Raw genomic sequence first — 16,328 nt, 5'->3', positions numbered from 1 at the left:
CAATACAAGCTGATTGTTAAAACATCATGGAGCTCCTGATTAACCTTTGATACCTGACAGCTTCAAACTTACTTCTAACTTTGAAATGCTTTTGGATTCCTTAAGTTCATAAAAGGAACGATGTAAATTAAAGCTCTATCTTTCATTTTACTCCTAGTTTGGTGTAAAACCTCCAAACATCCATCTCCAAATTCTTTTGAAGATAGGTTAGAACAAAGTGACAATATTAGAAATGAAGGTCCCTTTAAGAGCAAACCAGAACAAGCTTCAGAGTGAACTGAGAGCAGGTGATGCTCATCAAGAGCTGGGTTATTCCCCAGCAAGAGGTGCTTCTGGATAGGGAAAGGATCCAAAAAGGGAAGAGTGGAAACTGGTATTTGTACTGAACTATAGTTTAACAATAAAACAGTTGTGATTTACAGAATGTTTTCTGCTGCCTGATTCTGTAAATGGATATCCACCTATTAGACACAAAGATCATTAAGAACTGCAATTCTCATAACAATCCATTTGGTCATTCACAATCTTACCCAGTCTGGTATGAGTGGTTCATCTCTGAAATACCAAACTATGCTCAACATGAAACACAAACCCAGATTCCCATTGTTTGATTAGTCGCAACAAATAAACAATTCATAAGAGGTGTGGTGGACTATTCATTGAATTCAACAGTCATTCACAATCTTCCAAATGTCTGGGATATTTGCTGGGCAAGATTATCTCATACTCTTTGAAGTTCACAGCTTGTAATTGCAGAGCATCCACACATACACATACACAGACATAGACACACACACACAGACACACACACACACACACACACACACACACACACATCTGAGATGTTGCTGGACAGAATTTACACTAATGGCACTCAATAGACATTAGGATCTCAAACCTTTTGTTCTACTGGCACAGGTGAGAGCTTATGGCATACAGAACATGTGTACTCTGCAACCTGATAGTCAATTAACAGTGTTTGATGTTAATCTCATTTATACAGTCGCCAGCAAGAAGAATTCAATGAATAGTCCACCACACCTCTTATGAATTGTTTATTTGTTGCGACTAATCAAACAATGGGAATCTGGGTTTGTGTTTCATGTTGAGCATAGTTTGGTATTTCAGAGATGAACCACTCATACCAGACTGGGTAAAGTATAAGTTGCAGGATCAGATGGGGGGTATGGACCTGCCTTACTTTAGAAGTCAGCATTGCTGAACAGACTGGCACTCACTCAGAAGCCTGGGTTTGAGGCCAGGTGTGCATTTTATTCAGGTGTGTTGAAGTCAGGAAATATAGAAGAATGTGTTTCTCAGAAGCAGGATATTAGTTCTACATGGAGATCTTGATTATCAGCATAAAACTCCAGAGTGTGGGAAGGGAAGAAAAGGTCTGCCTTCCCACCGGACACTTTCCGTTTGGGACAACAACAACAACTCATACTTCTATGGCACCTTTAACATCATGAAACATCCCAAGGCACTTCACAAAAGCAATCTAAAACAAAGTGCCAAGCCACTTAAGAAGATATTAGGTCAGGTGACCAAAAGCTTGGGCAAAGAGGTAGGTTTTGTGGAGTGTCTTAAAGGGCGAAAGTGAGGTAGAGGCATGGAGAGGTGTAGCAAGAGAATTCTATGCCAGAACCTACATTTGCTAGGTTTTTACCCTGCACAATTTATCTGGGAAATTCAATCAGTGGATTCAAAGATGTCTTCTATTTGCTCCTATTGCCCACACATCAATAGAAAGCATAGGAGTATATCTGGGGGTGTTCGTGGGAGCTCTGTCATTACATTGCCTTTAGCTCTAGTGAGAGCTGTGAGCTGAGATGTTCTCTGTACTGGATCAAATAGAGCCTTCGAATATGCTTTCCAACAAAAGTTGAATAGAATAGAATCAATGGCTTTCAGAAGACAGGCCCTGCCTTCCTCTGGGGGTAAATAAAGAAAAGGTTTGCCAGTGATTACTTCCTGCGGCTCTGCTTCACTTCCAGTGGCAAAGCAAGCTCCTCAAAATCTTGGGCCTTCTTTAAAACCATTTTAGTGTTGTTAGAAGTTTTGGGTCTGCACCAGGCGTTCCTTTTAAACCCCTTTTGCTAATCCAACGGACTGGATTTATGCGGAGGGCAGGTTCTCCTGCCCCCCCAGTGGACATGTCAGCAGCTAAGTATCGACAATCTCCAATCCCCAGTCATCCTATTCTTATGTAGATGAATTGCACAGAATACCATTTTTAAAGTGAGACTTACCTATCTCTATCACTGCTCATAATGTCAAAAAGAATAAATTGTACAAATTATGCCCTACATATGGACCTGCCTTACTTTAGAAGTCAGCATTGCTGAACTGACTGGCACTCACTCAGAAGCCTGGGTTTGAGGCCAGGTGTGCATTTTGTTCAGGTGTGTTGAAGTCAGGAAATATAGAAGAATGTGTTTCTCAGAAGCAGGGTTTATTGGGCAGCTTGTTGTGTCTGGGGGAAATACTCCTGCTCCTCCTGACCCACAAGCAGCGCAAAAAAAGCTTTTTTAAATTCTTTCATGGGATGTAAGACCAGCATTTATTGTGAATCCCGAATTGCCCTTGAGAAGGTGGTGGTGAGCCGCCTTCTTGAACTGCTGCAGTCCATGTGGTGTAGGTACACCCACAGTGCTGTTAGGGAGGAAGTTTCAAGATTTTGACCCAGCGACAGTGAAGGAATGGTGATATATTTCCAAGTCAGGATGGTGTGTGGCTTGGAGGAGAACTTGCAAGTAGTGGTGCTCCCATACATCTGCTCTCCTTGCCCTTCTAGGTGGTAGAGGTCGCTGGTTTGGAAGGTGCTGTTTATCTTGTATATGGTACACAATGCTGCCACTGTGCGTCAGTGGTGGAGCGAGTGAATATTTAGGTTAGTGGATGGGGTGTCAATCAAGTGAGCTGCTTTGTCCTGGATGATGTTGAGTGTTGTTGGATCTGCACTCATCCAGGCAAGTTGAGAGTATTCCAACACGTACTTGTGACTTGAAGATCGTGGACAGGCTTTGGGGAGTCAGGAGGTGAGTTACTCAACTCAGAATTCCCAAGCTGTGACCTGCTCTTATATCCATAGTATTTGTATGGCTGGCCCAGTTCAGTTTTTAGTTAAAGGTAACCCCCAGGGTGTTGATAGTGGGGGATTCAGCAATGGTAATGCCATTGAATGTTAGTGGGAGATTCTCTCTTGTTGGAGATGGTCATTGCCATTGTGCGATATGACTGTCACTTGCCCAAGCTTGAATGTTGTCCGGGTTTTGCTGTACATTGGCATGGACTGCTTCAGCTTCTGAGGTGTTGCGAACATTGTGCAATCATCAGCAAACATCCCTGCATTTGACCTTATGTTGGAAGGTAGGATTGGTGAAACAGATGAAGATGTTGTACCTATAGGACACTACCCTGAGGAACTCCTGCACTGATGTCCTGGGACTGAGATGATTAGCCTCCAACAACCAACATCTTTGTGCTAGGTATGACTCCAACCAGTGGGGAATTCTCCCCCATTGACTTCAATTTTGCCAGGGCTCCTTGATGCCACACTTGGTCAAATGCCGCCTTAATGACAAGGGCAGTCACTCTCACCTCATTTCTGGAATCCAGCTCTTTTGTCCATGTTTGAACCAAAGCTGTAAAGGGGTTAGGAGCCAAGTGGCTCTGGGGGAACCCAAACTCAGCGTCAGCAAACAGGCTATTGCTGTGTCGATGACCCCTTCCATCATTTTGCTGATGATTGAGCCGAGGCTGATGGGACGGTAATTGGCCGGGTTGGATTTGCCCTGCTTTTTGTCTACAGGATATACCTGGGCAATTTTGCACATTGTTGGTTGGATACCAGTGTTGTAGTTGTAGTGGAATAGCTTGGCTAGGGGCGCGGCAAGTGCTGGAGAAAAGTCTTCAGTTCTACTGCGAGATGTTTTCAGTGTCCATAGCCTTTGCAGTATCCAGCGCCTTCAACCATTTCTTCTTGTCATGTGGAGTGAATCATGGCTGAAGACCGGCATCTATGATGCTGGAGACCTCAGGAGGAGGTCGAGATGGATCATCCAATGCATTTCTGGCTGAAGATGTTTGCAAAGGCTTCAGCTTTGTCTTTTGCACTGATGCGCTTGGCTCCCACATCATTGAGGATGGGGATACAGGTATTTTGGCACCTTCTCCCACTGTTAGCTGTTTACTTGTCCACCACCATTCATGACTGCAAGTGTTAGTACTGCAGAGCTTTGAGCTGATTGGTTAGTTGTGGGATCGCTTAGCTCTGTCTATCGTATGCTGCTTCCATTGTGTGGCATGCAAGAAGTCCTGTGTTGTAGCTTCACCAGGTCGACAGCTTATTTTTAGGTATGCCTGGTGCTGCTCCCAACATGCCCTCCTGCACTCTTCAGTGAACTGGGTTGATCCCTTGGCTTGGTGGTAATGGTAGAGTGAAGGATATGCTGGACCATGAGGTTATAGATTGTGGTTGAATACAATTCTGCTGCTGCTGACTCACAACCCTTAACGGATGCCCAGTTTTCAGCTGTTCTGAATCTATCCCATTTTTACCTCATGGTTTCAGCATTTCTCATTTCCTTGTACCTGCCCGATTTCCCAAGGCCTTGGAAACCTGGTCAATATGAATCTCAAAAAGAATGACTGCTTAAACGAAGGTACGCAGCCTCATTATAATTTTTACATGGCCAATCCGACTCCCACTAGTGGATTGGTTGTCTGCATTCCTGCCTCTATTAAAACCAGAAGTGGGCGGTTTGAGGTGGGTAGAGTTCCTGTAGGAAATTATTTAATTTTAACCTGTTTTTGGAGCTAAAATTCAGGTCAGAAAGTCAGAGACCTCCATGCCTCTGGCTTACTTTTCCATACACAAAACCTCCTGCAGCTTTGCTTTTTCACTCAAAATAAAAGCCAAAAAGGTTAATCTGTGCCTTGACAGCTATGAGGATTGTCTCACTGAACTGTTGATCAAAACCATCACCTTAATTGAGGGTACCCTCCTCCATGAATGCATGAGCCATAGCTACTACATTGCCATTTTAGCTAAGTCTCCTGGAGTGTTCAGTGAGTGGAACCAATCTAATTTTATGGATTTTTAGAACATTATTCATTCATGGCATGTGGGCTTCGCTGGCTGGGCCAGCATTTATTTACCATCCCTAGCTGCCCTTGAGAAGGTGGTGGTGAGCTGCCTTCTTGAACTGCTGCCGTCCATGTGGTGTAGGTACACCCACTCTGGAATGTGCTAACAATCCCTTATTGTCTTAAACTGCTCAGGTAATACTAGCACTGTACATAATTCGGTTCACTACTTTGCCTGGTACCTCAGCTAATTGATCTCAGGGACTAAATTTAACTTTGTAGCAACATCATAATATAAATTAACCTTAAAATTATTTTCAGACCAGACAGGTAAAAGCTATCAAAAAAATTGACAAGGACCTTATTTGCAATCAAAAACGTGCCAAGTGCCTGCTGAACTTTCAGCAACATTTTTCCTGTTGCACTGCTACCATCAAGTGTATGCCTACTGCTTGATTACACAGATAGAACTCTTTGTAGGTGGCAGTAAAGAGTAATAACATCCTAACAGATATGTTGCCAGTGTCCTTTTCTTTCCAATGTTCTTCATCACCTAGGGTATGGGTCATGAGCACAACACTTCCATGCTTCACTAAGGCTCCCATTCCTCTTCTGCTGGTCAAAATGGTGAGTATCAATGAAGATCAACCATGGGGAGCATCTTCACTCAAGTTGGTTCTTATCTCATCTGACATCCACATATACAATTTCTAACTGGGAACACTTTATAGTAATCAAGAGCTTAGACCCTGGTTGCTTATTTCTCTTCTGGGATATTGAGGCCTCCATACTGCTATAGACTAGGAATCAAACATGGAAATGTCTTTGTCAGGGTGTCTCAAAGGCTGCAGACTTACTCATTTAGCCATCAGGAACACCATTTAGAAGTACATTAGCATGAATTATTATTCTCTTCATGTTAGAATGGTAAAAACAGCTAAAGGCTCTATAAAGTAGCCATGTAAAGAATATGCAATTGAAGAAATAATTGGATAATTTACGAAATGGTATTTAAAACACTTCTGCATAACGTATCAGCCCAGCGTCATTCACAATGAAAATGATAAAGGATGGAGGCTATTTAAATCAGCCATTCTATTGTTGAGGAGAACAATTCAATGGAATTTTAATGTCTCCAGCTGATAAAAGAATGCTGATTTGTGGGAATGACTACTTTCTAAACTACCTGGCTTTATATAGAACATGGAGAATAACAATTGTTGAAATCTACCCTGTACCTTGAAAGTTCAAAAATCCACTTTAACAAATTACCCTTTTACCTGTAGCAGTTGTTATGATAGGGATTATAGCTTCCTAACGCAGTCAAGCATCCAAGGCAAATTGCATATGAGAAGAAAATCTGGGTACCAGCATCCAGCCAGACCTGCAAATAAATAAGATCACTTGTCAATATTTCTCAATAACAGATGAATTTCAGTAGCCAAATTTAAAAGACAATTCATCCCATTGATTTGCTTTATTGTGAATACTTAGTTCATGTAAAGTTTCTAAGGGAAAACTGAATTTTCTCCATGACTCTGAAGTAAGTATAATTTTACAACATTATAATCAATCAGAAGCCATTGCATTCAAATACGATACTCGCACGGCCTTCACAGAACTGGAGCCAATTTTGCAACAAATAATCTGATCTTTTTTGTCTCTAGTTACTCTTGTAATCTTATATTTTCCACTTTCTTTAAATGATCATCTTAACAGCAACAGCTTGTATTTATATAGCATCTTTAACATTGCAAAACGTCTCAAGATGCTTCAACGGAGCATTGTCAAACAAAATTTGATGCCAAGCCACACAAGGATACATTAAGGCAGATGGCAGTTTGGAAGCAAGGCAGAGAGGTTTAGGGGGAGGAATTACAGAGCCGAGGGTTTTGCCAGCTTAAGGCATCTCCATCAAGGTGGGAATGATTAAAATAGGGTTGCTCAATAAGCCAGAATTAGAGGATATCTTTGAGAGCTATAGGGCTGGTGGGGATTACAAAGATAGGGAGGGCCAGATGACTTCACCGATGGATTGGAAAACAAGGATGAAAAGTTTAAAATTGATGTGTTTCTTAACTGGAAGCTCATGTTGTTCTTATTTACAAGTTATTGGGATTCCTAAGCTTGTACATAATCAGTATGTTACTCAGTGTTGAGCTAACTTATTTAACATAAATAATCTTGAGAACAATTTTTATTATTTCCTCTCGAGCATCTGCCAATAGCTCAATATTGATTGGGACCTTGGCTAAATGCTTGAGGCTCACAACTGAATTTTTTCCCTTTGCTACCTTTGCCCACAATCATTGCGTACACGTCTTTCATGCACCAATATGAATTCATTTACACTTTCCCACACTTGATCTTGTATACTTTGCTCTATCCACATATTTGTCCAGATCTCCATGAGTCATATGGGCAAATAATTTCATATTATCAGCAAACTTAATCATTATTATGACCTTCCTGTTCCCCTGCTCTTGGCCCTGCCATACAGAGTAGAAAGATTACGCTTAAATATCTGATCTCAGGCAGAAAGGCAGTAACAGGTGCTACAACTGGCCTTCACATTGTTAGTTTGGATGAGAAAAATCAGTCCTGGTCCATGCTTCTGATTGTTATCCAAGAACCCCTGCTGGAAGAGTGCATATGTGGACTTCAGGTGAGGACAGATTTAGTGATAGCTGTGTGAATATCATTGTCAAATAGTTCCCTGACAGGCACTGTCAAGGCTAAAACATGAAGTTAATCATGGGTAAGGCACTGGAGGGTACAATGGAACTGTTCTTCAGTGTTAAGTCAACTGCCTTCAGGAGGGGGATGCAGATAAGAAAACTGGTGAGAAAAAGGATCCTGTTCCTTGTGAATAGTTTAAAGAGCAAAAAGGCAGAAAATATTCTGACACAATTCCATTAGTCACTGTGCCTGGGCAGAGTCAGACACATTTAATAGCCCTATTTTGCAATCAATTGCAAAGTGACAGCTTACCTCAAAGAAAGCTGCCCATGAATATCTAGTGATCTCTGTGGGGTAGAATTTACCTTTTCCATCAGTTATTATCTCAGTCCCAGGATGTCACTGCAGGAGTTCCTCAGGGTAGTGTTCTAGGCCCAACCATCTTCAGCTGCTTCATCAATGACCTCCCTTCCATCATAAGGTCAGAAGTGGGGATGTTCACTGATGATTACACAATGTTCAGCACACTTTGTGACTCCTCAGATACTGAAGCAATCCATGTCCAAATGCAGCTAGATCTGGACAATATCCAGGTTTGAGCTGATAAGTGGCAAGTAACATCTGTGCCACAAAGTGTCAGGCAATGACCATCTCCAACAAGACAGAATCTAACCATCTCACCATGAACTTCAATTGCATTACTATTACTGAATCCCCCACTATCAACATCCTGGGGATTACCATTGACCAGAAAGTGAACTGGACCAGTCATATAAATACTGTGGCTATAAAAGCAAATCAGAGGCTGAGAATTCTTCAGCAAGAAACCAACCTCCTGACTCCCCAAAGCTTGTCCATAATCTACAAGGCATAATGCACTGAATGGCCTCCTTCTGTACTGTAACAATTTCGTGATTCTGTGATGGAATACTTTCCACTTGCCTGGATGAGTACAGCTCCAACAACACCCAAGAAGTTCAACACTGTCCAGGACAAAGCAGCCCACTTGATTGGCATCCCATTTACCACCTTAAACATTTACTTCCTCCATCACCGATGCCACCTGAGCCAGGCAGTCAGCAGCGCCTAGAGGAGAGTGCAAGAGGAGGACCCCAAGCCAGGCAGTCAGCAGCAACTAGCCCCTAACATCACAGGTGAAACAGATTTATTGGCTGGGGAGAAACTGCTGTTAGGGAGTGTCATCAAGTAGCTGAGAATTAAAAAAGCACATTTTTTTTTAAAAGAAGGGGCCTCTTACATTTAAGTAAGAAACACATGCAATAGGGAAATAAAGTTAAGCAAGGCCTGGTAAAATAAAGTTGCATAACTAAACCAAAGCAAAATAATGTTAATGTGAGGGAAGTAAATTGAAGCCATGGTAGGACAACTCAGTCGTGTAGAATGTGTATCTTGTAATATGTGGGAAGTTGGTGGATGCTACAAGTGTCCTAGGTGACCACATGTGCAGGAAGTGTTGCCAACTGCAGAAGCTCCAGGTATCAGAGCTCGAGCAGGGGCTGGAGTTGCTGTGGTGCATCGCGTGGCTGAGAGCTACATGGATAGCATGTTCTGAAAGGTGGTCACACTGCAGCTTAGGAGCCTGGAGGCAGAAAGGGAACAGGTGACCACCAGGCAGTCCAAGAAAATTAGACAGGTAGTGCAGGTGTCCCCTGGGCCCCCGCTCACCAATCGGTTTTCTGTTTTGGACACCGGTGAGGACGTTGGTTCCTTGGAGGACTACAATCAGAGCCAAGTTTGTGGCACCACAGGTAGCTCTGACATACAGGAGGGGAGAAAGAAGAGGGGAAGAGCAGTAGTAATAGGGGGTTCATTAATTAGGGGAACAGACAGGTGTTTCTGTGGTTGTAGACGTGACTCCAGGATAGTGTGTTATCTCCCTACCAGGGTCAAGGATGTCACAGAATGGCTGCAGAACATTTTTCTGGGGGAGGGTGATCAGCCAGAGGTCGTGGTCCACGTTGGTACCAATGACTTAGGTAGGAAAGGGGATGTGCTCCTGAAAGCAGACTTTAGGGAGCTAGGAGGAGATTGAAAAACAGGACCTCTAAAGCAGTAATCTCAGGATTACTCCCAGTCCCACGTCCAAGCGAGTATAGAAATAATGGAATTGAGCGAAGAAACATATGGCTGGAAAGCTGGTGTAGGAGGGAGGGCAGATTTCTGAGGCACTGGGACCAGTTCTGGGGAAGGTAGGACCTGTACAAGCTGGATGGTCTACACCTGAACAGGACTGGGACAAATATCCTTGCAGGGAGATTTGCTAGTGCTGTTGGGGAGTTGGTTTGAACTAGATTGGCAGGGGGAGGGGAACCTGAGGGCAATTCAGAGCAGGGAACAGGAGATGGAAAATTAGTGAGAAACTCTGAAAGACAGAAGCAGCACAGGTTAAAAAGTGTACAGTACAGGAATTTGGCAGTGTTAAAAGGTGTATATGTGAATGCATGGAGCATCGAAAATAAAGCCGATGAGCTGAGAGCACAGATAGCTTGGCAACATGGTATCATCACTATGATGGAAACTTGGCTTAAGAAGGGGCAAAAATGACAGCTCAACATCCCCAGATATAGAGATTACAGACAGGATAGGGAGGTGGATACAAAAGGTGGGGGTGTAGCATTATTGGTTAAAGAATCAATTACAGCTGTGAGAGGGACGAGACACTAAATGAAGCATCAAATGAAGCCATATGGGGGCAGCCACAATGCTTGGAGTGTACTATAGACTCCCAAATAGTGGAAGGGAGTTAGAAGAGCAAATATGTAAACAGATTTCTGAGTGAAAATCATTGGACAGTAATCATTGGGGACTTCAACTACCCTAATATCAATTGGGGGACAAACAATTTGAAGGGCACAGAGGCTACAAAATTCTTGGGGCAGAATTTTTAACTCGGTCGGTGGGGGGTGGGGGGGAGGTGTGGGCGTGCCCGACACGATTGGATGTGAAATCGCGCATGATGACATCATCCTCCGTTCATGCAGTACTTTGGGTCGACTGGCATGCGCAACAGTTGGAAACATGCCTGCTGACAACTGAGAGGCCAATTAAGGTAATTAAAGGTGCAATTGTCTTCGATTTTTCATGGTCTGTCCAACGTTATGGTTGGTGGATGGGCAAATCAGTCAGGCCGACTTTGCATTTTTCATGAAACCTCATCCAAGGATGGGGTGAAGTTTCCGTTATTAATGAAAGAAAAAGAAAAATCTATGGACAGCATTTTTACCATGTATATGTTCAGGCAACTGATTGTGAGGCTTGCACACTTTTTCCTGATTTTTAAAACTTTATTTAATGATTTTCAGGTCTTCCGCTCCCTGAGGCAGCTCTCTGCCTTCAGGGTGCTTTCTGTCAGTGCTTGCCTGCGCTGACGTCAGCGCTCACTCTCCTCCCACCCCCACCCAGGCAGCGCTGATCTTTTCATTAATTGGCCAGCCAATGTAAAATCACGGTCAGGGGCCAACCACGGCCAGTGGTCCTATCCCCAGCCAATCCCCGACCCGGTGATTGCGCCTGCCCGCCGACCAAAAAAATCTGCCCTTGAACTTCATTCAAGAGAACTTTTTTAGCCAGCACGTAAAAAGCCCAACAAGAGGGGGTGCAATTCTAGATTTAGTCTCAGGAAATTAAGCTGTTCAAGAGGATGAAGTAGCAGTGGGGGACCATTTTGGAGATAGTAACCATAATACAATTAGATTTGGCATCATTGTGGAAAAAGACAAAGATAGAACAGGAGTAAAAGTTCTAAACTGGAGGAAGACAAATTTTACAAAGTTGACAGGTGAGCTGGCGAGAGTGGACTGGATACAGCTATTAGAAGAAAAAATGGAGTCAAATCAGTAGGAAGTTTTCAAAGGCGAGATTCTACGGGCACAGTGTAGACATGTCCCCACAAAGAAAAAGGGTGGTACTGCCAAATCTAGAATCCCCTGGTTATCCAGAAGCATACAGACCAAGATAAAACAGAAAAAGAATGCATATGATAGTCACAAAAGGCTTACTAAGGCCTAGAGGAGGGATGAAGTGAAAATGGAAATTAGGAAAGCAAAGAGAGGATACGAAAAATATTGATAGGTAGAATCAAAGAAAATCCACATGATTTGGGGGCTACTGAAGCAAGCCCCCTGAGCGGTCCAGGCATCGGAAGTGCATCTTGAGAAGACCAATGGCTCTCTCCACCACAGCCCTTGTGGAGGTGTGGCTCCTATTGTACCGCTGCTCAGCTTCTGTTCTTGGATGGCGGAGAGGCGTCATGAGCCAACTTCTGAGGGGATAGCCCTTGTCACCCAGCAGCCATCCATCCAGCCGGGCTGGAGCACTGAAGAGCCCCGACACCTGGGAGTGTCTGAGGATGTAGGCGTCGTGGGAGCTGCCTGGGTACCTTGCACAGACTTGCAGCATCAGCATCCTGTGATCACACACTATCTGCACGGTCATGGAGTGGAAGCCCTTCCTGTTGATGAAGGCACTGGGCTCACCTGCTGGGGTCTTGATGGCCACATGTGTGCAGTCTATTGCATCCTGGACATGGGGAAGGCAGCAATGGCCGCAAAGCCTCTGGCTCGCTGTGTCTGACTTGCCTGGTCCCAACAGAAGTGGATGAAAGTCGATGCCCGTCTGAACAGAGCATCTGTAACCTGCTTGACACAAGTGTGTACAGCTGTTTGGGAGACACCGCAAAGATCACCCACCGAGCCCTGGAAGGAGCCAGAAGCATAGAAGTTGAGGGCACCTGTCACCTTTGGAGCCGCTGGCATGGGGTGTCCATCCACACAGTTCGTGGAGATCTCAGGCCCGATCATCTGACAGATATAGTTGACTGTCTCCCTTGAGAGATGGAGCCTCCTTCGGCACTGCACCTCAGACATATTGAGGTAGCTGCTTTGCTGCCTGTAAACCCTGGCAGCAGGATAGTGGTGTCTTTTGCAGCCTCTTCTGCCTTGGACTACCTCTTAGCCCTGCGCCCCTTGTGCCTGTGCCTGTCCTCCCAAAGGTGGCTCCCCCAGAGACTGAAAGTGCATTCCTGGCCTCCTCCCCCTTCTTCCTCCTCAGAAGATCTGCCTCCAGTGGAGGGTTCAGCTTCCATTCTCAGGCTAAGGGAAGGCTTTCTGAAACCTGCAGACCCAGAAAAGATTGCTCACTGCAGAGTGTTGACCTGAAGGTTAAGAGTCCAGAAAAAGCAGCTGGTATGCGTTTTGCAGTACTACAGGTCACACAGGCAAGGTTCAATAACTTTGAAAATAAATACTTGACAATGCACACTCATAACCCCAGTTAGCTCTCTTATCCCGCCTTTGGATGAGGTTTATATAAATCTCTCCTACCTGCCTGCCCATTGCACCCATGCGTCGACCTGAAGATTGCACATGCACTGAAAAATTGGCATCGATTGGTGAGTCAAGGGCCTTAAGCGGCCTGGTAATTAATGGCAGGCGTGCATCAGACATCATTGTGCGCCCACCTAATGAAATATCGCGATGGTGCACAGTGATGTCGGGACACTCACCTGATGTCACCATGCATCATTTTACACACAGCTGAGTGGGGCCTGCCCCCACAATACAAAAGAAAAATTCTGCCCTCTGGTTCTATGGACACACAGTGGAGCAGTGTGCACCATATATAAGATGCACTGCAGCAACTCACCATGGCTCTTTTGATAAAAGCTTCCAAACCCACGATTTCAACCACCTAGAAGGACAAGGGCAGCAGACACATGGGAGTGCTACCACTTGCAAGTTCCCTTCTAAACGACATGCCATCCTGGCTTGGAGCTACACCGCCATTCCTTCACTGCAGCTAGGTCAAAATCCTGGAACTTTGCTCAGGCCTCGCGTGGGAGAGGTGAGGTGGTGCCTCTATCACAGGCTCCCTTTCCAGATTGAGCGCCCCCCCCTGCAAAGTCTGCCCTCCCTTGAGGTGCTCCCTGCTGGATAATAATCATCCACTCCCTGCATGGCCTTGCCACCAGTACCCCACCATCCACACCCTTCCCCCCACCCCTCGCCCCTCTCCCACCGTGCCTACTCTCCCCCCCCCCACCACTGTACCTACCCTCGCTCCTCCCTGGACTTACCCAGTGCTGTGAACTCCAGCACCTATACTGCTGGGAGTGCTTGACTCTCTGAGGCGAAACTTCTCCCTGAGTGAGGGGCAGAGGTTCCACCTCTAGCCAATGAATGCTCCGTGGAATGTTGAATGACTGCAGGGCAGCCATGATCAGCAGGGATGTATTTCCCACTGACTCTTCAGTCGGTGGGGTGGGTAACCCTACAACACATTACATTATAGAATATTTGGGACAGAATTTAAGTCTTCATAATCCCAGCATATTATAATTACGCATACTACCCACTAAATATACAAGTTCAAAAATTCTATAATGCAAGTTTACAAATCCAAGAATTTTATGAACCACTCACATGAATTCAGATATACTGTAATTTAGATATATCATAATCCATTACATGACAAATATACGATAATCCAGGTATACTTAATCTAAGTATGCTCCATTCCAAATATACTAAATCCAGCTATACAAATCTAAGCGTACCATACTCCCAAGTATACCAGTTGAAATATGCAATAATCTAGATACCGTAGTCCAAATATACTCTGGATACTATGTTATTCTAAGTCTGCTGGATAATAATCATCCACTAAATTAGTCTCCTCACAAGCTTCCAATAGATTAATGATGCATGATCTGTTGCCTCCAATACTAAATGTTATCCAGTAATTAACATATTCTACATTTTGATTTTTGATGATTGAACATGGCTTATCAATCTGTATTTATACAATATAGATTGATTATGTCTAGAATTTGTTCAGCCTTTATTTATGAAGACTCATGTAAGACTCATGTAAGCCTCACATAAGTGCACTTTCAACCCTTCTTAACTCTGAGATGACTGCAGTACACAGCACACGATCAACTGAGCAACTTGGGAGCCCCAGGAACTCCACACTTTATCCAAAGGGTACTGGTGACTAACTCCTTCAAACAGTTAGAATATTTTTCCACTAATAGCCTGTGAAGCAAACTGTCCATCGCTAATATAATGTACTGTTAGAAAATTGATGTAGTGTGGGAGCATTTGCATCATATCTTTACCTTGAGACCTCACAAGAGCACTGGTTGGTTGATTGCGCTTTTTCTGAAAATAAGCAACAGGCCACAAAGATCGTACTGAGCAGATGGATTATAAGAGTTTTAGGCTTAGACACAACTTGAGGACAGCAGCCCATGGGAGGTGATGGCAGCTTGGTAATTGTCAAGAAAGCCAAAGGCCAGGCACAAGCTTCGGCATTATGTAATATGGGTTATATTCCTTAGCAGTTCAGTTGTCAAACTATTAATATGTGTGCTGTGCAAGAAGAAGAGGCAGCTGCTACTACAGATGTTGAAATCTCAGAATGCGGCAAAGGACAAGAATTAATTACAAATCACAGTCACTTTGTTATGATTGCACCAGCTGACTATATTATGTGTGATATTTCAGATATCAGATTCACACTTAGCTCTGCATGTTTCCTGATGTTTCCTATATTATAATTAAATAGCTGCAAGAAAAAAACTTTTATTTGTTTGAATCACAATGTGATAGATGCAGTAATGAGTCAAGTCTTAAGGATTGAAATGCATTCCGGTCTATTTTACTTTTGCAGAGAACAGTGTTCTAAAGCTAATTCATACTTTGTCTCTTCTACATTAAAGAGTTTGTGGAAACATTAACATCCTAATTATCAAAGACCTCTATAAGATAAGGATAGATTCTTCACCCTTCGTTAATGATAGCAAAATAGATGTGGGTATTGCAATGTGGGGAAACGTGATTGATCCTTAAGCCAGCTCTTTTATGAATATGAATAAACAGAGGAAATGAATAGAAATTAAGACAAATGTCTGTTGCATTTATCTGTATGTTGGCAGTAGCCCACTTAACCTGCCAGGCTGAGACATCTATTCCCCTGACCATGGCACAACTCTGATGTCTAAGGATGGCTTCTGTGAAATGCCTTGAGGCATTTTCCTATGTTGAAGGTGCTATATAAATGCAAGTTTTTGTTGTTGCATGTATTGCATCATAACTTTTAATAAAGGTATATATTTAATATATTTTCAATAGAAAATTTATCCATTTGAGTTATCTTAGAAATCCTAGCCTTTCTGCAAAACAAACTAGTTGGATTCAAAATGTTTCTCCTTGGGCTTTCCCTCCAGGGTGACAGTTTTGACAGGATCTTTGGACTTAGAGGAAAAGCTGGCTGAAAGAGCCGAATAACTTTCCGCTCTATAGTTCACATGTTTATGTAGACATGTAAACACATAAAGCAATTAAACACAAACATAGCACTGCTTATTTAAAATATACTCTAAATATTAAAAATCAACATTTTGCATTTCTCAGTTTTGGAAAATGATGTGAGATTTTTCACTAAGCTTCATACTTATTATATTTTGACACTAGCTTTTTAGAAGGAGCGTGTGCTAAATCTCTCTAAGATATACAGGTTTCCAGGACAAAAGTAGG

At 43.4% G+C, this 16,328-nt stretch overlaps 1 protein-coding gene across 1 annotated transcript in view; it reads right to left on the bottom strand.

The window, feature by feature from the left end:
- slc6a11b (solute carrier family 6 member 11b) overlaps window positions 1–16,328 on the bottom strand; it is a 182,729-nt gene that overhangs the window by 38,691 nt on the left and 127,710 nt on the right. The window contains exon 8 of the mRNA XM_041191094.1: window positions 6,372–6,475. Within this exon, the coding sequence (XP_041047028.1) occupies window positions 6,372–6,475 (104 nt within the window). The remainder of the gene's footprint in view (window positions 1–6,371; window positions 6,476–16,328) is intronic.

Source organism: Carcharodon carcharias, chromosome 7 (genome assembly GCF_017639515.1).
Source record: "Carcharodon carcharias isolate sCarCar2 chromosome 7, sCarCar2.pri, whole genome shotgun sequence".
In the NCBI taxonomy this organism is placed as follows: domain Eukaryota; kingdom Metazoa; phylum Chordata; class Chondrichthyes; order Lamniformes; family Lamnidae; genus Carcharodon; species Carcharodon carcharias.
This window is presented reverse-complemented; position numbering and strand designations above follow the sequence as displayed.